General features: G+C 38.3%; 1 protein-coding gene across 8 annotated transcripts in view; it reads left to right on the top strand.

Annotated features, from left to right (window-relative positions):
- Positions 1-25,948, top strand: part of LOC105463413 (SMAD family member 1) — a 77,488-nt gene that overhangs the window by 46,134 nt on the left and 5,406 nt on the right. For all 8 annotated transcript variants that reach the window (XM_071092973.1, XM_011710481.3, XM_011710480.3 and 5 more), the window contains 3 exons: positions 12,096-12,353; positions 14,886-15,002; positions 19,050-19,271. In XM_071092973.1, the coding sequence (XP_070949074.1) occupies positions 12,096-12,353; positions 14,886-15,002; positions 19,050-19,271 (597 nt within the window). The remainder of the gene's footprint in view (positions 1-12,095; positions 12,354-14,885; positions 15,003-19,049; positions 19,272-25,948) is intronic.

Genomic DNA, 25,948 nt, shown 5'->3' with positions numbered 1-25,948 from the left:
AATCAGTTTTCTCTCAACAAAAAGGAGGGGCATCCAGAGATTTTGGTAGTAGAGAATGATCATATGTGCACCAGCTGCATGAGTTTTGGGCTGCAAGTCCACATCTGCCCTTGAAGTGTTTATGGAGGCTTGTGTTTATTTCCCGTTGATCAGTAATTTTTTTGTTTTTGAGACAGAATCCCACCCTGTCACCCTGACTGGAGTGCAGTGGTGCAATCTCGGCTCACTGCAACTTCCACCCCCCCACACCCCTGCCCCTGCCCTGGGTTCAAGTGATTCTCCTGCCTCAGCCTCCCAAGTATCTGGGACTACAGGCATGCACCACCACGCCTGGCTAATGTGTGTGTGTGTGTGTGTCTGTCCACACACACACACACACACATATATTTTTTAAATGGAGTCTCACTCTGTCACCAGGGCTGGAGTGCAGTGGCAGAATCTTGGCCCACTGCAACCTCTACCTCCTGGGTTTAAGCGATTCTCTTGCCTCAGCCTCCTGAGTAGCTGGGATTAAAGGCACCCGCCACTACGCATAGCTAATTTTTTGTATTTTTAGTAGAGACAGGGATTCAACATGTTGGCCAGGGTGGTCTTGAACTCCTAATCTCGTGATTTGCCCGCCTCAGCCTCCCAAAGTGCTGGGATTACAGGCGTAAGCCACTGCGCCCAGCCTAACTTTTGTATTTTTTAGTAGAGATGGGGGTTTCGCTATGTTGCCCAGGCTGGTCTTGAACTCCTGACCTCAAGTGATCCACCCACCTCAGCCTCCCAGAGTGCTAGGATTACAGGCGTGAGCTACTGCGCCTGACCATAATGTTCTTTATTAGATACCAAGTATCTCATTTTCATGGAATGTATTTAATTGCATCAAATACAAACTCAGAATGAGCTGAATATAATTAATTCAGCTGCAGTTACAAATTAAACAAAGATGCCTGGGTGACACCTGGGTTAGTCATTTACATATTGATAGTGCAATAGATGATTACACACCATAAGCTAACTGCTTTATATGTAGTGATGACTGTCACTGAGTGCTTATGGAACTTTGTTAAAACTAACGTGTGCAACATTGAGAGACACCATAGCATAGTGGCTAAGAACTTGGATTGTAGTGCCAGGCTGCCTAGGTTTGAATCCTGTCTCCCCTGGTTATTGGTGATATATTCTCTATCTCATTCTCTGTATCTCATTTTCCACTTTTATAAAGTAGGGGTAATGTAGTGCCTAGGATCAGAGTTGTTACGAGGATTAAATGGGTTAATATCTGGTACAACTTGGTATATGGCACTTGGTACACACATATATCAGCACCATATTAAAAGAAAATCTGAGAAGTACTATTATTCCTATTTTACGATTAAAAGTGAGGTTTAAATAGTAAATTGCCCTAGTTAATCGACTAGTAAATAAGCAGAATTTCCAATTTTGGAACTGAAAAACTAAAACCTGCTTTTGACTGTTATTATACTTCGTGTGTAGCTTTTGAAGGTATTTTTTTTCTCCTGATGTTTTTAGGTTATACCCTGAAGTTTTTTCCTACCTCTAACAACTTTTGAAGTCTCTAATAACATAGCACCTTCCTTCTGTGGAAGTAAAGCAAATAAGTACTTGGCAAAGGAAAGGAAGCTACTGGGGTGAAAGTAGGAAGAGAAAAGAGAGGGAACTAGGTTTGACAAACTGCTGTGTGCCACCATTCTTAATTCTCAGAGTGCTATTAAGGGCTTGCTATCCCTTTGGGGAAACTGAGGTAAGAATTTATGTCACCTAAATTCATACAGCTAAGACCCTGGGCTATCTTGATCCCAACCCAGTGCTTTTTCCATGACACTATGCCTCTTGACCAAACAAACTGGACCCTATAAATTTTCTGTAAGCTTACTATAAGGCCATGCCAGCCTTTTCCATGTCATTTGGATTTATGTCTGTATACTATCAAAGAACCAGGACCAACACTGTGTAGAGTTTTTTATAAGTGAAAGGGATGATCTCTAGAAATTTGACTTAAGATGAGAAAAATTGAAGTTCAAGTCCCACAGCTACTTAGAGACATAGATAGGGCCAGACACCTAGCTCTCTTGCCAGTGCATGTAGTAACCGTTTGTCTTCCTGTACCTAGGCTCTATTCACCCAAAATTGCTGAAGGTTTTGACTTGTTATATCTGGGATAAGGTATAAGAATCTGCCTTTTTACGTAAACCCGGGAGGCGGAGCTTGCAGTGAGCTGAGATCCGGCCACTGCACTCCAGCCTGGGCAACAGAGAGAGACTCCGTCTCAAAAAAAAAAAAAAAAAAAAAAAAAACAGAATCTGCCTTTTTAAATAAGTATCTAATTCAGGTGCAAGGAGTCTGAGGGCCGAACTTTGAGAAAGACTGGTTTATATGAACACTTATACTAGACAGGTCAGGAATAGCAATACAATTTACAAACATCAATAACTGAAAAAACATTCACTCAGGACTTATTAGGTGCCAGACACTGGCACCTATTTTCTTTCAAAAGAAAGTCAGTTCTACCCACAAAGGCATTACAGTCCAGGTGAAGTAAAGTCAAATTAGCAATAAAATGTTTCAGATGCTACAATGACAGTCTGTGTGGGGCAACCTGAGACACAGGGAGGAATTCTTTTCTACCAGGGCTAGGTAGAAAGACCAGGAAAGGCACCACGGGAGTGCTGTTAGAACTGAGACTTGGAAATACGGCCAAGTGAGCAAAGGTGCAGAAGTATGAAACTAGCAGAGGAAAACTGCAAAAAGCCCCAAAGATAGGTTGGAGCAGGAATCTGAACTAGGTCATGGAGTCATAGCAGATGTTCTGTGGGTGCCCAGAAAAGGTATTTTTCAAGAAAATTATCTGTGGTATACAAAAAGAATCATTGGCCTGGCATTAGCTAGGAAGTTGGATTCTCAGAAGTTGAGTTAGATTTAGGTGATTTTTAGGTAAATTTAGTGGCTTTTAATGCTTGATGATATTATTGAATGAAATTCATGTCTCTATGCCAAATTATGTTCATATGTTTGTCCTTTAATATATTTGTACTTGAGTAATTATACTCCCAGAAAGTAAATACTACAGTGTTGCTACCTTTAGGCAAAACTGTCATACCTTTTAAAAAGATCTTGGCCCCCAAAAAACAGAAAGATGGAAAGAGAATTTAAAAAACAACTTCCACAATCTCTTTCCAGCTTTATAGTACTGAATGATTGTCTAGTGGTTGTGAGCAGACCTTGATTCACAACCTGACCCTCAATTAGCAGCTGTGTGACCTTGGATGGGTTACTTAGCTAGGCTGAGCCTGATCCTTCACCTGTAAAACGGAGATAGCTACTGTGAGGATTTAGTGATAGACACTTTTCCCAATGGGCAAGGACAGTGTCTGTCGTGTTGACTCATACCTGCAGTGCCCTGCATGATGGAGGCATATATGGTACCCAGCGAACCTTATAGACCCTCCGTACTAACACCTCATCACCAATAAGCAGACCAAAAAAGTGCCACCACTGAGGGATTTAGGCTGTTATATATTTTCATTAAAATTTAACCTCTATTGAGGTTCCCAGAATCATTTCTTCAGCGTAGAGTTTCCCTGACATATCCTGAGGTAAGGAATTCTATTTCATAAATGTGTCTACTATTAATTTTAAGTGTTCTTACTCTTACCCTTTCCGGCACTTCCTACTTGAAGTGTCTCTGTTTAGAAGGTCACTGAACACACTCTATTGGGGACATCTGTCTCGTGTAGGCATCATATTGGGCACAGCTGCTCTGGCAGCTTGCCCTCCCTTTCTCACGAGAATTGCTGCAACTGACTGGCTCTGGGGCCATTCTTGCGCTAACCCTGGGCCTTCTTTCTGCTTGTAGGTGGCCTCACTGAAATGTCCTGAGATTCAACTTAGATGCCATCTGGTGCTGAGCTTTGAACATTACGAAGCTCCAGGTGTACATGAGCAGCATTCTTATCAATCAGAAGACTTGCAGAATTTAGAGCAGGAAGACCCTGTGGAGAGCAAGTTTCTTGCTCTTTTGTGTGAGAAAACTGAGTCCCTGAGACATTAAATGATTGGCTCAAAGGCACAAAGGTAGTTATGAGAGTCAGGACTAGAACTCAGGTGTCTTGACTCTAACCTTATAAATGCCTTCTCCACCTTGTCAAAACTGGAAAGCATTTCCGTACTGCCAGGTAACAGGTAGCTTGTGTCCATTACTTCTGTTTGGGCAAACATATATCAGAACTCTCTTGTGTGTTTAAAAAAGAAGAAAGCTGCTTTCTCACAAACATTTGGCGGGTGGGGATTTGTCAGACTTAGTCTCATTACTAGACTACTTTACCACTGACAACTTGGTGATAGAATTTCAAGCAGTACTTCAAAATCTTAAAAAAGCTCTCACATCTAGAGTTTACAGGAATCCTTTCCAGAGCTCAGCTCCTCTCTACAATTTTAACTGTTCTTTTTCATTCTTTTCCTTGTACCTTAGCAACGCAGAAAAGCTGAGTGTAATAGCAGAATCACAAATATCTCTGAAACTTTTGCTTCCTGAAACATTCTTAGTTGGGTTTCCCTGTTGACTGGAAAAGGGATTTTATTTTTAACAGAGATGCACAGTTTGAAAAGCAGAATTATGTCACTGAGAAAAGGCAGAAATCTGAAGGTTTTTTTCTCCTGAGATAAAAGGAAAATAGATCAGGAAAAGAAGATAGCTTCAGCCTTTTAAAGATATAACACAATTAGAGATTTTCAAATGGGTGGAGAGGATTAGCGAAATCACCTAGGGGCCTTTTTTCAGAATACATTTGAGGGGTTGGGGTGGGAAACACGATCTGGGTTTTTACTAGGGTTAGAGCTCCTAGGATACAAGAAGGCCATACATGGTCTGATTTTTAAATAACTCAGAAGAAATTCATGCGTACAAAGAACGATGTTTTAACGTTGGGCTCCTCTTTGAAAGCAGATTCTTATTCAAATTAACCAATAGGAGCAGCCCTTAAAGAGGGAAGTCCCACACTTTAGCCATATTTTGAAGTTACCAAGCAGGGTCACCTTAGTGCACTAAGAAAATGGTTCCCCAGAAAAGTCTATGTTCCCATATTTGTTTTCCATAAAATAGGAACAGTCCGAGACATAGAACAAGTCAGAGGGAAACATTGCTCACCCTCTCTCCCTTCCTATTGGTGACCTGAGTTGGGCCTACAGTTTGCAAATCTTTATTCTTTAGGCTGGTAAATCTCTCACCCAAGAAATGAGAATTGCACAAAGAAAGTGTGCTTAAGCATGAATAATTGAGTGTTTCTTCTTTCCTTTTCTCCTAATAGAAAACATATTTTAATTATTCTTTACTGAAATCTTGCTGAAATGAAAGGAGCATGAAGTGGGGGTAGAGTGAGACATCTGGGAGAGAACCACAGCATTGTCCTTCAGGATTCCACACAGGGAGAGAGGCCTGGGCCTTGTTATTTTAGAGCAGCACGTGTGTGTAGGCTTAACCCAGCCTGACTAACTTCCATGTGTCTCCTCTCTGCTACATTAATACTTCTTTCTAGGGCTGGCAGCTGTTCCAGACCTATCTCTTTACTTTCCTGAATTTAATTAGTCATTGCTTATAGTTAGTGTGAACATTTATTGTCCAAGCCAGGAGGCTTGAAATTGACAAGAGTCACCTATTACTAATTACTAATTGGACAACAGGTACAAATTGGGACTGTCCCAGGCAAGCCAGAACTTACAGACACCCTACTTATACAGTCTCCGGTGTGGGTGTGGTGGCTCATGCCTGTAATCCCAGTGCTTTGAGGGGCTGAGGCAGGAGGATAGCTTGAGACTAGGAGTTTGAGGCCAGCTTGGGTAACATAGCAAGACCTTGTCTCTACAAAAAATAAAAATTAACTGTGCATGGTGGTGGGCACCTGTAGTCCTAGCTGCTCAGGAGGCTGAGTCAGGAGGATCGCTTGAACCCAGGAGTTAGAGGCTGAATTGCTCTATGATCATGCCTGTGAATAGCCACAGCACTCCGGCCTGGGCAACATAGCAAGACCCCAGCTCTAAAAATAATAATAAAGTTGTTTTAAAAAAAAACGAAAGAAGTTTTTGTAAGTGCTGCTGTGGACCATGTGGTAGTAATTACCAGCTAGAAGATACATTGGAGAAGAAGCCTCATTTAATCTCATTGAAAGTAGCAACAACTTGATAAATTTAACAAGAAATGTACAAATCCTGTATGTAGTGTTAGGAACTGAGTTGCGTGCCCCAAAATTGATATATTGAAGCCCTAACCCCAAACACCATAGAATATGACTGTTTTTGGAGATAGGGCCTTTAAAAGAGGTAATTAAATTAAAATGAGACTGTGGGCATGGGCCCTAATGCAGTCTGACTGGGGTCTTTATAAGAGGGATGAAACATGCAGAGACATCAGGAGAAAAGACCGTGTGAGTACACCCTGAGAAGGCAGCTGTCTGCAAGCCAAGAAGAGAAGCCTCAGGGAAACCAACCTGCCAACACTTTGATTTTGGATTTCCAGCCTTCACAGCAACAGTGAGAAAATAAATTTCTGTTGTTTAAGCCACCAGTCTGTGGTATTGTGTACAGAAGTGCTAGCAACTAATACAGACAGTACTTGTAGAACACAAAAGTAGGCTTGAACAGACCTTCCTACATCTTCAGAAGGGCATTTCAGTATCATCAAGATATTAATCTTAATTTATGAATATAATGTGACCTCAATAAAAGTGTTAATAACTTTTTTTTTCTGGAAGTAAACAAGGTCATAACTGAAGTCATATGGAAAGCTTAAGCATGCAAACAAAACACTGAAAAGGAAGAACTGTGAGAGGGGCTGGCCCTATCAGCTATTAAAATCTCTATAAAGCCTTTATAATTAAAACAGAGTGGTACTGGGGCACAGACTAGAACAGGATGAAATGTAGTGGAATTAAATGTCTGAAAGTAGACTCAAACATTTATGGAACTTTTTTTTTTTTTTAAGTGGCAACTCCAATCACTGGGTGAAAGATGGGCTTTTAATGAATGGTGTTGGGGTTAACTGGCTAACCATTTGGGGAAAGATAAAATTAGATCCATTCCTCATACCACAAATTAAACTCCAAAGGGATCACACACAGATCTGAATAAATTATGAAACTTTATATGCACTAGAAGTATGCGTGGATGAATTCCTCCTTATAACCTGGGTATAGGAGAAGACTTTCTAGGACTCAGAAATCCATATACAATAAAATAAAATGTTGATAAATGTGACTACCAAAAAATATACATAAGCAAAGTGAAAAGACAAATGATAATCGTAAAATATCCACAACGTATATCACAGGCTAGTATCTCTAGTATGTTGTTTTTAATGAAGGGTGAAAATACCAAAAATGGGCAAAAGGCATAAGTCAGCAGTTCACAGAAAAAGATGGAAAAGCACTCTCTGAAATACATGAAAAGATGATCAACTTTCTTTATAAGAGAAATGTAAATTAAAATTACACCAAAATGCCATTTCTCACCTATCAGGTTGTCAGGATTCAAAAGCTTGACAGGCTCTATTCTGGAAGATGTGGGAAAAAGGCACTCCTGTGTGACAGTGCAAAATGGTGCAACCATTGGGAAGGGGTGCTTGACAATAACAAAGTTATATATGCATTTACCCATTCACCCAGCATTTCCACATCTAGGAATGTGCCCTGAAGATACACCTTTGACAATGCTACCATATATATGCACAGTCATTGCAGTATTACATTTTATGGCAAAATACTGTGAAATACCTAAATGGCCAGATATGGGAGATTGTTAAATGAACTTTGGTGTTATTATCTGTCAAACCACATGAGGAAGACCTCTGTGCACTAATATAAAGTTATTTCTCTTATATAGGTGAAAAAAGCAAAGTGCAAAAGAGCATGTATAGCAGGCTACCTTTCTTTTTAGCAGTAAAGACGAAGTAAGAAAGCATCCATTTATCTGCTTGCTTTTTTCAAGAAGAAACACAGGATAAACCAGAAAAGGAAATTGGTGACCCTCTGAGGATGTTAAAATTGGAGGACTAATTTAGAAGGGACAGGGTAGGGAGTATATTGTTTTGACTTTAAAATCATGTTAATATTGTCTGTATTTACAAAGTAAAATTAAGTCAACAAAAATGAGAGAGGGAAATTCCTAAAACTAAGTGCAAACAGCAACAGATGTATTCAGATAAACTAACTGTGAAAGGGAGAAATTGAATAAAATTTCAAAGTAATAAAATAACACTGAAGAGGGGGATGAATCCAAGTAGATTTTAAATGAATTTGAATGAATCCAAGTACTTTGTATACCAAAAAAAAAAAAAAAAAAATTAAAATAAACCCAAAACTTAGTAGGTTTATTTTATAATTTCTGAAACTTTTTCAGTGTATTGTAGAATTAAGCACATTCATAAATACTTTGATGTTGGTAGCCAAGGTTCTCACTGTTGAAGTAAGGAGATACAGATAGGAAATAGAGAAAGGCAAATGAAAACCCTGTGGAGTTGGCTTACACTTGAATGTAACAGCATAACCCAATTTCTAACACACACGCACACACACAGGGCTTAGAATCAGTGTGGCTCCAGTAGACATGCAGAACACAGCCACATCCCAGATTTTGGTTTCTAAATACTATTCCTCACTAAAGGGAACCAGAGATTGCTAGACTGGTGGAAAGGGAAGGTAAGAGATAAGCCTGGAATGTCTTGTTCCAGAAATTAAGAAATATTCAAATAATTGGAACATGTTACAAAGGCACAAGGACTAGCTTGAACAGGCACCCAATGGCCAAATCTAAGACAATATCACCATCGAAATAAAGACGGTTATAGATTATAGCTCATTGATTAAGAATCCATGAAGCCATACTGATGACTATTATATATAGGTATATAGACACGAGATAGAAAAGCACGTCCTCGTATTACAATTCTGACTAATAATTAAGGAATCATGGATTTAAAATTCACCAGTTCACAACCATTATAGCAAAAATTTATTCAAGCAAAATGGATGCTAAATATATGGAATAAAGCTTGATGAGGAACAGGATATTTACACAGTCTAGTGTCTCACTACTTATTAATTACAAAAGGAGAGACAGTAACTGTCTGCAGTGGAAGAAATGCACAATACCTTAACCAAGGGATCAGGATTAAACCTCAAACAGGCAGACACATCGTGTGCTTTTGTGTGTATGAACTGAGAAGGGAATAATACCACTTACCTAGTAGTCTAACCAAAAATCTGAGAGTTTAATCACGGTGAAGCATTGGAGGGACCCAAATTGAGAAACAGTCTGTAAAATAACTGCCTGTATTCAAAAATGTCAGTAGCATGAAAGCAGGAAGGAAAAAAGATGCTGAAGAACTATTCCAGATTACAGGAGACTAAAGAAATAATGACAACAAAGTACAATATGTGATTCTACCTTAGGTCCTGTATCAGGAAGTTGCTACATAGGACATGGTTGAGACCGTTGACAGAGTTGGAATATGATTTTATGTTAGATAAAATCAGCAATGTTAAATTTCCCAAGTTTGATAACAAATGTGTATATGTAAGTTAATGTTCCTTTTGGGAGTTACTCTGAAATGCTTTAGGAAAAAGGGATATGTATGTTACCTGCTCTCAGATAATTCAGAAGTGTATTTGTGTTCTGGGGCCGGGGAAGGGAGGAGAGAGAATGAGTTAGTTAATGTGGCAAGATGTTAAAAATTGGTGAATCTGGGTAAAGGATATTTGAGTGTTCTTTGTACTCTTGCAGTTTTCTGTAAGTTTGAAATTATTTCAAAATAAGTTATTTTTTAAAGTTCATAGAAGTTTTTATAACTTCCTCAAGCTGGAAACAACCCAAGCATTGGGTTGTTTTTCTTTTCCCCAACCCAAGTATTTATCAGCAGAAGACAAAATTGTATCATCAAATAAATTGTAGTTTATACACATAACAAGATGCTACACACACAACACTGGATGAATCTCACATTGTGAGGAACACGTATGCAGATTATCAACTTGGGGAGCAGAAATACATTGCCCTTTGCTGTGGCCATTGCAAAGGCTAGTTCTTCCTCCCTGACTACCCCCATCTGCAAGTAGTAGGAACAAGTAAGTCTCCAGTTCTAAAACTGTTAGGAAACAGGAACTGCTAAAACAGATGCTCCACTAAGTGTTAGGGTGGTGCAAAGTTACTGCAGTCTTTGCCATTAAATGCAAAAAGCACAATTATTTTTGCACCAACCTTAATGGACTCTGTGAGTGTGTTTTGGGAGGGAGGGGTCCTCTAAGGGATAGAGGACATGACAGATTGATTCTAGTTGCTGTATGGTGCTGCATTTGTGGGGAGGGGTTTAGGGGCCAATGTTTCCCCCTTTTACGGGTAAAAATCGTAATTGAGACCATAGCTAGATGCCTGTAAAAGGCAAGCTGGGAAATGGCAACTCAAGTCACAGCAGCTAAAAGAAAAGGGAGCGTTTATCGTTGCAAAGGTAATTGAAAGGAATTGGACTGTTTGGGAATATAAATTTTTATTGGCATTTGGGATCCCTTATCAGGAATGTTTCTTCAACAAAACAAAAGCATTTTATAGTTCAGATGACTATTGAAAGGTAGAAGAAGAAATTATGCTTTTAATGGTTTGGTTTGGGAAGATTCCATCACTGTACTAAAAAGAAAATACATTTATTATATACTCAAAAGATTTGTTCCTAAAGGATCAAATAGGGAAATAACAAATCTGATGCTATGGGATTATGTAGGAGTATAAAATGTAGCACATGAGAAATTTTAATACTTTTTAAAATACCTATTTTTATCTAAAAAGCAATGTTCAGTTCATAAAAAAGTGATAATCCAAGTGTTAAGAGCACTTTTTACTGTAGAAATGATATAAATTTTGCATAGATTCCCTGGAAAGCCCTCAAAAGTCTGCTAAATTCCTATTGCCACCAAATATTGTTTCTTTGGGGAGATTCCTAACAACCAACAATAATCATAAGTTTTAAATCTCTCCTCTCATGCAGTTTATAAAATGGGTTGCTTTTCTCTTTGCAGCTGAGGCCACGGGAGCTGGAGGGATTGCAAAGGCCTTTGTTAGAGCATCCATCTGGTGACCCTGGTAGGGAAACTTAGGATCTAACCCTAGGATCTGGCTGGGCTCTGTAACTGACTGTTAGCCAGCCCTGCCTTTCTAGGATAATTATATTTATAGTGGCTTTGCTTCAGGAGGTTTCTGGAGGTTGATGACCATGCCAATTATTAACTCTTTAGGTTCCTGATATAGAGCATTTAGGAGTGACAGGAGTTGTTTTCTTTGCTTCTCAACAGGTGCCTGCCTGTTGGGCCACCTTTGTACCTTGAGTTTTCAGTTGGCAAAATGTGAATTGTATGACCTATTTCTTTCTTGACCTCACAGGTGGTGGTAAGGATTCTTGAAAAGTGGGTAAGATCCTTAGAAAAAAGATGTTCATAAAGTGTGACTCCTAGGACAGGATTCAAGATAAATTCTGTCCCACAAAACGCCTCGTATTTTGTATAATTATCTTCATGGCATTTGAGTTTTCTACAGTTCACTGATTTTACCTCTTCAGCTCTATTTACTATGCTGCTTTTTTTGTGTTAAAGTGAACTAGTGTGTCAGCTTAAAACACTTGTGGTGAATAATTCATATCATTCAATAAGCATTAACTCAAATGTGAAGTCTTACCAGCTGGGGCTGTGAAGTGTAAGTGTCAATGGTGATAAACAATTATGCTTTGGTTTTTAGTGAATGAAAAAATTAAGAATGAGAGAACCTTAACATTTGTAACCTAAAAGATTGTATTTTGCCAACTTTCCTTGGGCAATTTGTGAATACTGCAAATCTCAGGCTTAGGTCATCAGTGATTCTAAAGGGATTATATTTGTTCCTGCATTTGTTTTTGAGGGTAAAATAGCTTTTCATTTGAATGATGCTTTTGAGTTGGCAGCAGGGCATGGAACAGATAATTTGTTGTTGCTTACAGATTATGTTTTACTTTATTGTGATGTAATTATAGATCATCATTCTCATTTTTGTCCTTCTCTTTTTTCTCTTCCTTTTTCTAGTACTTCCTCCTGTGCTGGTTCCAAGACACAGCGAATATAATCCTCAGCACAGCCTCTTAGCTCAGTTCCGTAACTTAGGACAAAATGAGCCTCACATGCCACTCAACGCCACTTTTCCAGATTCTTTCCAGCAACCCAACAGCCACCCGTTTCCTCACTCTCCCAATAGCAGTTACCCAAACTCTCCTGGGAGCAGCAGCAGCACCTACCCTCACTCTCCCACCAGCTCAGACCCAGGAAGTCCTTTCCAGATGCCAGGTAGGTTGGAATGTTCAGTGTTGTTCTGTGGTCACATCAGTGTTATCACAGTGTCATGGAAAAACTGGGTCAGCCTGCAGTGGAGGGAGGTTTTCAGTCCCGGTATATGACGTAGTGCTCTCGCACTTTTAGGATACAACTTTTGGAGAAAGGAGACAACATAGCCAAGTAAGCAAATTTCTTATTTTATATTTGTCAGGCACAGATGCTTGAATAAGCTATATTTTTCCCTTGTTTTTTAAAAGGTTTTGAAACAGCTGCATCCTTCTGGGAGTGGCATAATTGTTACAGTCTTTACTCTTGATAAAAAGAAAAATAGTGTGTTACACACATTTGCTGTTATGAGAGCACAAGTTCAATTAGCATTGTTTTCATACATGGAAAAAATTCCTGTTGTAAGTGCAACCTCAGAAAAAGTATTTCCTGAGGGATGATCCCACCCCCTACTTAATTAAATTCATTTAAATGATGATGTAATCCCAAGAAATGTATACTTTAACAACAAAGGAATTACAACAGAAGTACTGGAAACCATCTGCTTGTTCAACTTAGCAAAGACAAAAAACAATTATCCTCTTTTTTTAGACATAACTGATGGTGTAATAGTTATCAAAATACATGATTAATAAGGACATTATATATTTTGAAGTTGCAGGTTAATGAGCAAGCATCTCCAAAAAAAAAAAAAAAAGAGTGGCAGATTTCTTGCCAGTAGACCTTAAGAAGGATACCCTAAACAAAAATATACTTAATATCTATTAATGTTTTTGGAAGGGAAAAGGACTGGGCAAGTGTATTTATTGGGCTCCTTGAAATGTTTTTAAGTAAATTTGAATTCAGCATCAGTGCTAGGCCTTCAAAAATTGAAAAGTGGTCCACATTTATATTGCTTCCTTTTATTTATGTATTTATTACTTTCTTTTATTTAAATCTTGTTTATTTCACATTGCTTTGTCTGGTTTTCACTCCAAAGCTGTTTGGGCTGAGAGTTGGGAGATAGACTAGTTTAAAAATTAAAGTAACTGGTGACTTCCCGTCTACCTCACTCCCTTCCTCCTCACCACTAACCTGTATGATGGGCAGGTTAGTGGCGAAGAGATACATTTCAGAAGACTTTTGAGCAGTGACGGCAGCCCAGAGTGGCCACAAGATTGAATTAAAGGTTATTGCTTGAATTTACACTTTGTCCCTAGATGTCAGAGATTAAGGCACAGGCCAAGTAACAGAAATATGGAAAACAGTTGCAAGGGACGGGAGGAGCTGTTTGTAGGAATAGTAGAATAGTATCAAGAATTATCGGGTCCCTCTTGGTTGTGCTGATGCCACAGGTTGCCAATGAAATTTTCACCAGCTTCTTGGCAGAAATTCATTGACTTGGGCTCAGAGGAGGCTCTTTGTCTTTGTTCCTGGCTTGAGATAAAGCCGAGTCAGGCTTACAGCTGCAGGGAAGAGGCTGAATTAAAAGAAGCTGGAGAAAGGGCAAAAGAGGCATCCAGAGAAGATCCCAGTGGTCCTGTCTCAGTACTATGAGTCGTTGCTTGTTAGCAGCTGGATGTGAAGTTACTGGGTTATGATTCAGCTGGAGAGTGAGCCTTGGAAATCACTGGGGCCTTCTGAAGGAACAGCATGAGTTATGTGTATTTGACAGTTGCTCTGAGTGGTCTCAATTACTTATCCAAGCATTCGCGATTCCCTCAGGTAAAATTTTGTCTCCAAGACTGTCACGTATGCTAGACGGGCTCATGATAGCTAGTGAGGAACTTGCTTTTGGATGGAAGAGGATTATTTGTGAGAAGCCTATACCCTTTGTTTTATATTAAGAAAATGCAAGACTTGTGTTAGTGTTCTTTGTTTAAATTAAAAAATCATGTTTGCCTCTTATTTACCAGAAGAAACATATATGTAAATTCTGAAATAGAAGATAGCTGTGACAAACTGATTCATTTTCTATTACTCTGTTGCTAGAGGTTTTAAAGCTAGTGATCATTTAAATGGGTAGGGAGAATGTGGTCCTAACAGATTCCCTAAAGTCCTGGAAAATTAACAGTTCAAATCAGTAGGCTGTAATGAAACTCAGTTGGTAAATTTCTAAAAGTCTAGAGATTTAATGCAAAAGACCCTGAAGCTCCTTTTCTTAAGAAGTCCATTGAAGCTTTCAGAGGTTTTCCATCTACCAGTGAAACTGAAATGCAGAGGTTCTCTCAAAGCAGATTATATTAAAGTATGCTTAAAATGCTCTTCTGATTGCTTTTAAACAGCATGATCCTGGATAGGCAAACAGCTTCTAGAACTGGTATATAGTATAATACTTTTCCTCCCACTGAATTTTGACAAAAATGTGTATGATTGTGGCATGGTTAATACTTTTCAGAAATTGTACATCAAGGCCAGTGCCTGTAGCCGTTAGTCTTTTAATGGGGAGATTGAAATGGCAACTTGATCTCTTAAGAATTTCAGTACAGAAGAGGATATGTGTTTTGAGCGTGTATGTTTACTAAGGGTTAAGAAATAACTTCTTTAAAAACTTCGTAGCTGATACGCCCCCACCTGCTTACCTGCCTCCTGAAGACCCCATGACCCAGGATGGCTCCCAGCCGATGGACACAAACATGATGGCGCCTCCCCTGCCCTCAGAAATCAACAGAGGAGGTAAAACTAATTGCTACCTGTTCCTTTTCTTAGAGTCTAAAGTTTGTCCAGATGTTACTTTCTCTCACAAATTGTTGTTAGTCTTTAAAAAGAGAGCTATTTGAGAAAAATAGAGCCCAATGATAAGAGAAGCTCAGTAGAATTCCTGGATAACAAGTAAGTCTTTCATTTAAAGAACAAAAATATACTGACTTAACTAATGAAGACCTGAGAATAATTTTGCAGTTATCTGTTTAGATCTTTAATACTTAATCATTTTTAACTGATGATGAATTTTTTTTTTTTTTTTTTTTTTTGAGATGGAGTTTTGTTCAGGTCGCTCAGGCTGGAGTGTAATGGCGCAATCTTGGCTCACTGCAACCTCCACCTCTGGGTTCAAGTGATTCTCCTGCCTCAGCCTCCTGAGTTGCTGGGATTACAGGTGCACACCACCACACCCAGCTAATTTTTGTATTTTTAGTAGAGATGGGGTTTCACCATGTTGGCCAGGCTGGTCATGAACTCCTGACCTCAGGTGATCCGCCCACCTTGGCCTCCCAAAGTGATGTGATTATAGGCGTGAGCCACCACACCTAGCCAAAAAGAGTATTTTTAAATGAACAAAATGGTATTTAGAAACCATAAGTATAACAGAACTAAAGTAGAGTTTTCACTGGTGATTTCCAAAGTTGGAAGTTGGTATAACTGGGCTGTCCAAAGGCCTTCTTCTGTAATTAGGATAGATACTCATAAACCCCATCTATTTTTCAGCCCTTTTATGTCTGTAACTACAACTGGAACAAACTAATAGAATTTCTTTCTTGCTGTTTGTTTCTAACTTTGTTACTGAAAGAAATTGAGGCACAAGTTTTTCCCCTTCTCAGCCTGAAGAACTTGCAGGCAGAAATGAAAATTTCTTCCCCCTCTAGTAACAGGCGGGTCTTTGATTCCAGCACTGTATCGTCCTTAGCAGTGACAGGGTGGAGGACACCGTCACTCTTCCAGCCCTGCATAGGCAAGTGGCATAGACTTAAGTGAGCAGAGAACTCAGGTAAATGAGTTTGGTAGACTCTCTGAGAATCTGTTAGAATCCACAGCCACACTAGCAAATAAAACTGTTCCTAAGTAACGTCTCATGAAGGAAAGTGCTTCGCTGCTGCACTCAACACATGGCATGGGTCATGCAGTTTATATAATGTTTATGCAAATTGAAGTTAAAGTGCAGTTTGGTTACTAGGTATGTCTTACTTCATTCTTAGTGCTTTTTTATTAAAATAGGAGATACTTATTAAAATAGGAGTTGCTTATATTTTTAAGTACTTAAAATTGATTTTGTCTCTATGATACATTATACAGTGGTAACTGCCTGTCATTATACATTTATCCAAACCCATAGGATGTACACCACTGTGAGTGAACCCTGATGTAAACTGTAGACTTCGGGTGTAGGTCTGTAGCATGAATGTTGGTTCATCAGTTACAACAAATGTGCCACTCTGGTGGGGGATATTAATAATGGGGGAGGCTAGGAAGGTGTGGGGGTGGGGGACATATGGAAAATCACTCTATCATATACTCAATTTTGCTGTGAATGTAAAACTGCTCTAAACATCGATTTAAAAATTGGTGATGAAGGCTGGGTGTGGTGGCTCACGCCTGTAATCCCTAGCACTTTGGGAGGCTGAGGCAGGTGGATCACCTGAGGTCAGGAGTTTGAGACCAGCCTGGCCAACATGGTGAAACCCTATCTCTACTACAGATACAAAAATTAGCTGGGTGTGGTGGCAGGTGCCTGTTGTCCTAGCTACTTGGGAGGCTGAGGCAGGAGAATCACTTGAACCCAGGAGGCAGAGGTTGCAGTGAGCCGAGATCACACCGTTACACTCCAGCCTGGGCAATAAGAGTAAAACTCAGTCCCCCCCACCCAAAAAAAAAAAAAAAAAAAAATTGGTGATGAACTCAAAGGACCTTTCTTGGATATACAGTGTCATCAATTGGAATGTACACCGTTTTAATCAATATGATTTTTAAATCTTTTTTATTACCTCTGTGTTTTATGGTTCCTGATTATCTCTTAAACATCTTATCAAACATAATTCTTTGTCAGTGAACACTCTGGTTGGGGGAAATAACCCTTATTTCACACATCTGTGGAATTTATATTTGGAGACCAGGATACCAGGGGAGAATAGGCACAGTACCACACTATTAGGAGCATGTGGACCCAGTAACTATTATTGCTAAACCCAAAATGTCTGATTTCAGGAAACAGATCTTTAAATTGCTTTAAGATTTTTTTCATTTAAATAGCTTTAAATATTTTTTTTCTTTATAGTTTATAGTCAGTATTTTCACGAGGAAGGAATGTTGGCCTTTTTTTTTCTTCCCTGCCTTTTTTTTTTTTTTTTTTTTTTTTTTACTTCTTTTTAACCTTTGGTGATTTCCCTAGAGCAGGGATCAACAAACTACAGCCCACAGGCCAGTTCGGCCTGCTATCTGTTTTTGTGAATAAAGCGTTATTGGGCCACAGCTGTATTCATTCATTACATATTGTCTATGACTGCTTCTGTGTTACAAGGGGAGAACTGGATAGTTGTGATAAAGATTATACAGCCCGCAAAATCTTTCTGGCCTTTCACAGAAAAAAATGTATCAACCTCTGACCTAGATGAATAGTATTTTGAAGTATCCTGATAGCTGATAAAAGCCTTCTGTTAATAATGTTGCAGTCTGCTTTAAGATTTGGCACTTTTAAATCACTAAAGTTTTGCTCTTTGGATTATGGCAAATTGACGTGGTAGAGTTGCTTAGCAAGCAGGGAAGATAGTGTATGTTTTTAGCTAACTACTTACATATATAAAGCAGCTAACTTACGTGTGGGTTTTTTAATGAGTATTTTCCTTGTTTTTTTTTTTTTTTTCTTGTGTGTGTGTGGTGTGTGTTGTTGTTTTTGTTTTGTTTTGTTTTTTACCAATTTCTAAAAGTCCATTTTAGTATTTGTGGAATTTGATGTTAAGAACACAGAGGTGTTTCTCCCGTAGCAGTTATAGTCTGGGCTTCTGATGTGGACTGACTTTCTTTTCTTTCTCTTATTATTGTACACCCAAGACTTCAAAACCTCAGATCATTATATTATTGGTATGCTGGAAATATATGGTTTGTATTCCTGGAATCTCTAAAGCAGTGGTACTAGAGGTTTTACTACAGAAGGAATTCATCTTTAAAGCCTTTTAGTTGCAAAAGTTTAGAACCATGTTCTGTTTGGAGATTTGTTAGTCTTAAGAGATTTGACTTAACAAGCTGCATCCTGTCAGTAAAGTTGGGTAATTTCCATTGTTGGCCCATTCTGGGAATGGAGAGACAAAACACACCTGCTCTGCATGACTTAAAGCAAATATAAGGAAGTTAGCATGAAATCTGGATGAGAAAGATATGATTCATTCTGTAAGAATGGCCAGCTGGCAAGATTTCTTCCTGAGTTTGAGAACTGGAGCAACACTGTAGCTGTGATAGTTATTGGCAACTTAATATGAGGTAAAGTAACTTTTTATCAATAATTAGAAACTGATTTTCATTGCTTTGAATAAGCATAGGCATACTTAGCCTTGCCAAAAGTAATTCATTTTTATGCCAATACCTTTGGCATATTTCCTATCTTCTATTGTTCTCTTCCCACTTATTTTTTCACTTGTCACTTGTTGTGTTTCTTTAGATGGTGAGCCAAAGTCTGTGGTAGGGGTGATTTCCATTTCTGCATATTACAAAGCAATTAGCATATTGTTAATATTCAACAAAAGCTTTTGCTGTGCTTCCTTAGCTGGTGTTTTGGTTATCTGATAGTAACTGGAGAAAATGGTTTTCCAATTTTCTCCAATTAGAGTAAGGAGAATGTCATATTTAGTTAAGAAGTACCTGCTTTAAACATCATAGAAAAACTATATACATTATAATAGCAATTGCTTTTCCAATGTCTTCATTCCATGATCCTGAGCCAATTCAACCACACGGTTTCAGTTTTTGAGAGCCTGAGGCACTAACCTTGGTTGATATAATGTTTTCTTTCTATAGATGTTCAGGCAGTTGCTTATGAGGAACCAAAACACTGGTGCTCTATTGTCTACTATGAGCTCAACAATCGTGTGGGTGAAGCTTTCCATGCCTCCTCCACAAGTGTGTTGGTGGATGGTTTCACTGATCCTTCCAACAATAAGAACCGTTTCTGCCTTGGGCTGCTCTCCAATGTTAACCGGAATTCCACTATTGAAAACACCAGGCGGCATATTGGAAAAGGTGAGTTTTTGCTTTAACCTCTTTCGGATGTTTATCTGTTGTGTCCCTGTTCCTCCAGAGCTGACTTAAAATCATTCCTGTAACAAACTAGTGTAGCAAAGACCAGGTAATGTTCACTTGCTGCAGTTTGTAAATATTTTTCCAGTTTCTGCTATCTAGAAGCTCTTGCAGTCAGTGATTTTTGTGGTCGATCAACTCTCATAATATTGAAATTAATTACTTGAAATTATGATTTGCCATTTTAAGACACTATTCTGTATGATATTTTGCTACAGAATAAATTGGCTGTTAAAAAATGAATTACAACCTAAAATTAAAAGCAAATTAAATTAATTGCTTAATTGTATTTTAGATGAATACCATAACTCAGTAAATAGAAAAGAAAGAACTAGATTCTAGCACAAATATCGTGCAAGGTGGCACAATAGAACCCTGCAGTGAATGTACCTTCACAGGGACACCAAATTGAACAACTGTCCATATAAGAAACTGTCCATATAAGAACAACTGTCCATATCCTCAGCCTAGGCTGAGTGGAATAGATAGAGTAGGGGTAGGATTTCAAATAAATCCCAAATTCTTTTTAGTAAACTTGATTATTTCATAGCAGTATGAGTGAAACCATTCTGAAACTTTCATATGTAAAGATGAAGCAAATGACTAAATGTGTGGATATTGTTGGGAGCCTGGGTTTCCACTGTGGAAGACAGACATATAAATGCAGAGGGGAGCAAAAACTAAACCCTATGAAGGAGAATAGAGGTATCAATGCAAAATTCTGATTTTAATAATACTTATATGTGTGTGTGTATGTATGTTTATGTTCTCGTGTATTACATATGTGCGTGTGTATGCGTATGTATATGCGTTTTTACGTGCGTATGGTTTCTGATCTGCCTGCTGAAAGGGCCCAGAAGCTTCCATACCCAGTAGCAATAAGCATGTCTAGTGTTCAGATCATCATCACTAATACTATGTCCCACTAAAAGGAGCTAGGGCTCCTTGAAGAAATGGCTGACCCCTAGGCTGGGATAGGTAGGCACAGGAGGACCCTAGAGCATCTGTTATGGCAGAAAGTAAAGAAATGCTGATGGAAATCATGGGGCATGCCTCAGGAGCCAACTCTCAGACAATTTGAGCCCCCAAATAATTACAGTGATGAATTTTACTTCATTTTATTTATTTATATTTTTTTGAAATGGAGTCTCCCCCTGTCACCCAGGCTGGAGTTCAGTGGTGTGATCTTGGCTCACTGCAACCTCCACCTCCCAGGTTCGAGTGATTCTTGTGTCTCAGCCTCCTCAGTAACTGGGAGATTACAGGTGTGCACCACCATGCTCGGCTAATTTTTGTATATTTAGTAGAGTCGTTGAGTTTTACCTTATTGGCTAGGCTGGTCTCGAACTCCTAACCTCAAATGATCAGCCTGCCTTGGCCTCTCAAAGTTCTGGAATTACAAGTTGTGAGCCACTGTGCCTGGCCTCAGTATGGCATTGAATTTTACACCATTGAAAAACAATATGAATTCGTAAGTCCATACTCATAATAAATAGATAAATAAGTGAATGGGGAAGGCTGGTTGATAAATACAGAGTGAGTGCTAAAGTTCGAATATCATCATTTTGCAACCATCATAGTAATGATCAGTCAAGAATCATCAATGGATGCTAAATATAAAGAAAATGTGTATGAGAATCAGTATATTTGCATGGTCTTAAGAGTGTTTACCCTCAAACTGCCTTTTAGTATGAGGGAGAATAAAAAGCATTAACTAAACAGTGGAGAAACTGTATCGTTTGTATTTTAATTGTAATTGTATAATTGATGGATGCCCAGTTTTGACTGGGAGATCAAAATTATCATCACCAATGAGAGACAGATGGGTATCATATACCTCCAGATGTCATACCCTGAGAAGGCCATAACATCACCTACGCAGGATTCCAGCTGAGAATGCAAATCCTAATCTAATCCTGAGGAAATATCAGACAGACTCAAAACATTCTATTAAAAAGGGTGAAGAAGGGGGACTAATTTTTCCAAGATATCAGTGTCAAAAGACAAAGGTATGGAAATGTTCCAGATTAAAAGTAGTTAAAGAGATATGACACCTGCATGCAGTATCTAGCCCTGGATATGATCCTGTACTGAACCGGAGAAAAATATTAATGTTGTAAAGGACATTGTTGAGGTCAGCAGGCAAAACCGAAATATGAATGGTGGATTAGACCAATGTTAAATGTATTAGCATTGCCAACTATACTATGGCTATATAAGAGACTATCCCTATTCTTAGGAAATACTTAAGTAAGGAAGTGGTTCAGGAATAAATTAGTATATAAAGATACCTGTCTACTCACCATCTATCTACCTAAAACCTGTGTTACAATACATACAGACAGACAGACACACACACACACACATGCATGGTGCGTGTGCAGCAGCAGTGGGGAGAGAGGGCCCAAGCGATCAAGCAAATGGAGTAAATTGTCACAATAGATGCATCTGGATAATGGTTATACGGGTATTCTTTGTTCTGTTTTTCTGTGTTCCCTTTCAAACTTTTCTACAAATCTGAAATTATTTCCGGGGTAAAAGTATGAAACAGTGACCTGTGAAATTTAGAACAGTGGACCAGATTAAAAGGTTATTTATTAGATGCTTTAAAAGCACTCAAGATAAAGTGTAACATTTAATCCTGCGGGAAGAAAACTCCAACTCTTAAATCAGGAATTGGTAGATACTTTCTTATATAACTAAAGGAAAAAACTCTGACTATAAATTTAATAATGAAATGCTAGAACCTAGGTTCATAACATACATAGGTATCTCTCTCTGGTCTGTAAACCTCTGAAATTGTATATAAACAACATTTTGCATACATTTGGGAGGAAAGGACATACTTTTCATTAAATTCTAAAGATGACTCTTATCCCAAAGTAGCAAAAAAAAAAAAAAATTGTACTATGGGACATTTCCTCCTAAAACATTATTAAGAAAATAAGGATTCTTGGAATGCTGTTATTTAAAATTGTTCCAGATGCCCTGAATAGTGTACTCAAATATACAATTATAGATAATGGAAATAAGGCCAGATTATTATGTGTAGATGATATGTGTGATTGACAATATTCTCAGGATAGATTCTTGAAGTGAAATTAGTAGATCAAAATCTATTGATATATTTCACCCAATTACTTTCCAAAAAGAAATTCCAGCACTTTGGGAGGCTAAGGCAGGTGGATCAGTTGAGGTCAGGAGTTCGAGACCAGCCTGGGCAACATGGTGAAACCGGGTCTCTACTAAAAATACAGAAATTAGCCAGATGTGGTGGCACATGCCTCTAATCCCAGCTACTCGGGAGGCAGAGGAAAAGTTATCACTTGAATTTGGGAGGCGGATGTTGCCGTGAGCTGAGATCAAGTCACTGCTCTCTAGCCTGGGTGACAGAGGGAAACTGTCTCAAAATAAATAAATAAATTAAAATAAATACATACATACATACATAAAAGGAGTTTGCATTCCTACCAGAAATATATGAGTGCCTTTCTCCCTTCATCCATGCCAGTATTATGGTTGGGCATTGTGCCTATTCAAATGATACGATTATTTATCTAGAAACCTCCAAAGAATCTATCTTTTAAAAATTATGTAAGTCAGTTTCCTTTAATCTGGTAATAACCAGTTAGAAAATATAATGAAAGGGGAAATCCCCTTCCCAATAGCCACAGAAAACATCAGTTTCTTCGAAATAATCTGAACCTGCAATATGTGAGAATTACATGAAGAAACCAAATTTAACTGAGAGAAGGAAAATTTGAATAAATAGGCAGTCCGTGTTCCTTAAAGGGAAGGCTTAATATTGTGAGAACATTTTAAGCGTATTAATTCCATCTAATTTAACTTACAGGTTAAAGCAACTCTTTTCAGAATCACAGTGTGATTTTTTTGAAAATTGGAAAATGTATTCTGAATATTACCTGGAAGAATAAGCAAGTAAGGCTAGCTAACTTTGTAAATGGAAAAATAAAGAAAAAAATTATTGGCATTAGGGTTAATAAAACATTGTAAAACTATAAGTAAACCAGTGCGTAGACAAAACAGTAGAATGAGTTAACCTCAGACTATTCTGTACATAAAAATATAATGTATGTTAAGTGAAGCATAGCAAATCAGTAGAGTCTTCTAATGGTTCTACAAAACCAAGTTAACTTTTGGGTGAGGCTGGAAAAGAGAAACCCTGACCTCATACTATATATGCAAACAGATTAATGAGTTGAATGTTTTTCAAAAGGCAAACAATTAAAAAGCTAGAAGAAAATATGCTTGATCAGAGAAGTAGAAATTTTCTAAGCATAAAAAGCAACAAAGGATTGTAAAAGGTTTGACTAAGAGATTGCATACTTCTGTAGGCTAAAAATATGTCACAAATAAAAGACAAAGGACTAACAGGGAAACAAATAAGAAAGTATTTATATCCTTCTTACATGAACAGTTCATTAAAAAAAAAAAGTAAAAATAGGACCCCAGTGAGATAAATAGGTAAGAAATATGAACAGTGAATTCACAAGAGAAACACAGATGGCTGATAAACTTTGAGAACATATCCAGCCTCACAGGCAAATTAAACAATTATTTGTCAACTATAAATTAGGGAAATTTTATTTTTGCTCTACACGCAGATTCAGTACTGGCACGGGTGAAATGAGAAAAGCATTCCTACACTGCTGGTGACAGTGTAAATTGATGCATTCTGGAAAGTCATTTGGCAGAGTTAATCAGCAGCCTTCGATCCAATAATTTAACTTCCAGGAATCTCTCCTAAGGATATTATCAAAAATTGTCCAGAGACATTTATCATGGCATTACTATAAAAGCAGAAAATTGCTATCAGCCCAGTGGTCCACTAATGGGAAAATCATTTTAAAAACACTCATACAAGCACACAGATATTTTAAATGTTTGCAAAGACATTTTAATGATAGCCAAAACCAAATACAGTGTATCAAACTATTAATAATTATTGCCTCTGAGTCACTAAAAGAGTGATAATATTTTCTACCTCTTTATATTTTGATTTACTTTCTGATTTTTCAGGATGAAAATTTGTCATTTTTATCAGGAAAAATTAGTAGCACACACACTCTTAAATTGTTTTATCTACATCAGGCCAAACAAATGGGCTTCTGCTCCAGCAGCTATTTAATTGTTACAGAAATCCTAACTGTTGTGTATACATATAAACACAACATGTAACATTTTCTATGAGACACAGTATAGCCTTGACTAAGCCATACCAGAGTTACCTACAAAGTGGATCATTTAAACCCACATAGGATCTAACGCTGCTGGGGGACCTATATAAAGTCATCTCCCACAGTGGTGTGGGGCTTTGTGAGAATGAGTTTTTTACCCCTACTTTCCTTTTTTTAAAGGCAGGGTAAGACCAATTTGCTACACTTTAAGCAGTCTGGGTCTCAAAGGAAGAAGTTCGGAGCAGGTGATAGTTTAGTGAGATCTAATTTTACATACACCGTATGACTTTTCTAGTTTCATTTTCATGGTTTTTTTTACTGGATCTTATATCTTACAGCTCTTGGCAATACTTCTTCCACCTGTGACTTTACAGTTCCTCTCTTCTCTTTCTCCTCTCTTCCCTTTCTAAAATTTTCCAAACATCTTAGCTGTACAATAAATGCAAAAGTGCTTTATAGTAAATACATAGCATCCAGGTTTTATTATGTTGTATTTTTAGAGTGAAAATATACTTTCCATGTCTGGCCAAGTAGGACATTAATTACTTACCAAAATGAAATCGCTTCATTTTGTTGTTGTTGTTGTTGTTATTTGAGACAGGGTCTCACTCTGTCACCCAATCTGGAGTGCAGTGGCTTGATCACAGCTCACTGCAGCCTTGACCTCCTTGCCTCAGGCAATCCTGCCACCTCAGCCTCTGTGTAATTGGGACTACAGGCGTGCACCACTGTGCCTAGCTGATGTTTTTTCTTTTTTTTCTTTCTTTTTTTTTTTTTTTGGTGGAGATGGGGTTTCGCCATGCTGCCCAGGCTAGTCTTGAACTCCTGAACTCAAGCAATCTGTCCACCTTGGCTTCCCAAAGTGCCGAAATTACAGGTCTGAACCACTGTGCCTGGCCTATTAGTATTTTTTTAAACATTTTGTTATTTTTCTAGAAACCTTCTAGATACTGTGTTAACTAAGATTTTATCAATCATACATCAGCCATCCCCAATCTTTTGGCACCAGGGACCGATTTCATGGAAGACAATTTTTCCACAGGGGATAGGGAAGGGATAGTTTCAGGATGAAACTGTTCCACTCAGATCATCAGGCATTAGATTCTCATAAGGAGCACGCAACCTAGATCCCTCACATGCACAGTTCACAATAGGGTTCATGCTTCTATGAGCATCTAATGCTGCCACTGATCTGACAGGAGGTGGAGCTCGGACTGTAATGCTTGCTCACTCACCTCCTGCTGTGTAACAGGCCACGGACTGATACAGGTCCATGGCCTCGGGGGTTGGGGACCCCTGTTGTACAGGACTTAGAGAATAGCTATCTAACTAGCCGAAGTTTAAATCCATGTAAATTTAAGTTTCTGTGTTGAAGCTGCACAGGTGCCTTTGAGCTATAAAAATTAATAATAACTAAATTAT

This window comes from Macaca nemestrina, chromosome 3 (genome assembly GCF_043159975.1).
Source record: "Macaca nemestrina isolate mMacNem1 chromosome 3, mMacNem.hap1, whole genome shotgun sequence".
Classification (NCBI taxonomy): domain Eukaryota; kingdom Metazoa; phylum Chordata; class Mammalia; order Primates; family Cercopithecidae; genus Macaca; species Macaca nemestrina.
The sequence above is the reverse complement of the archived record's forward strand: the minus strand, read 5'-3'. Positions and strand labels throughout refer to the sequence as shown.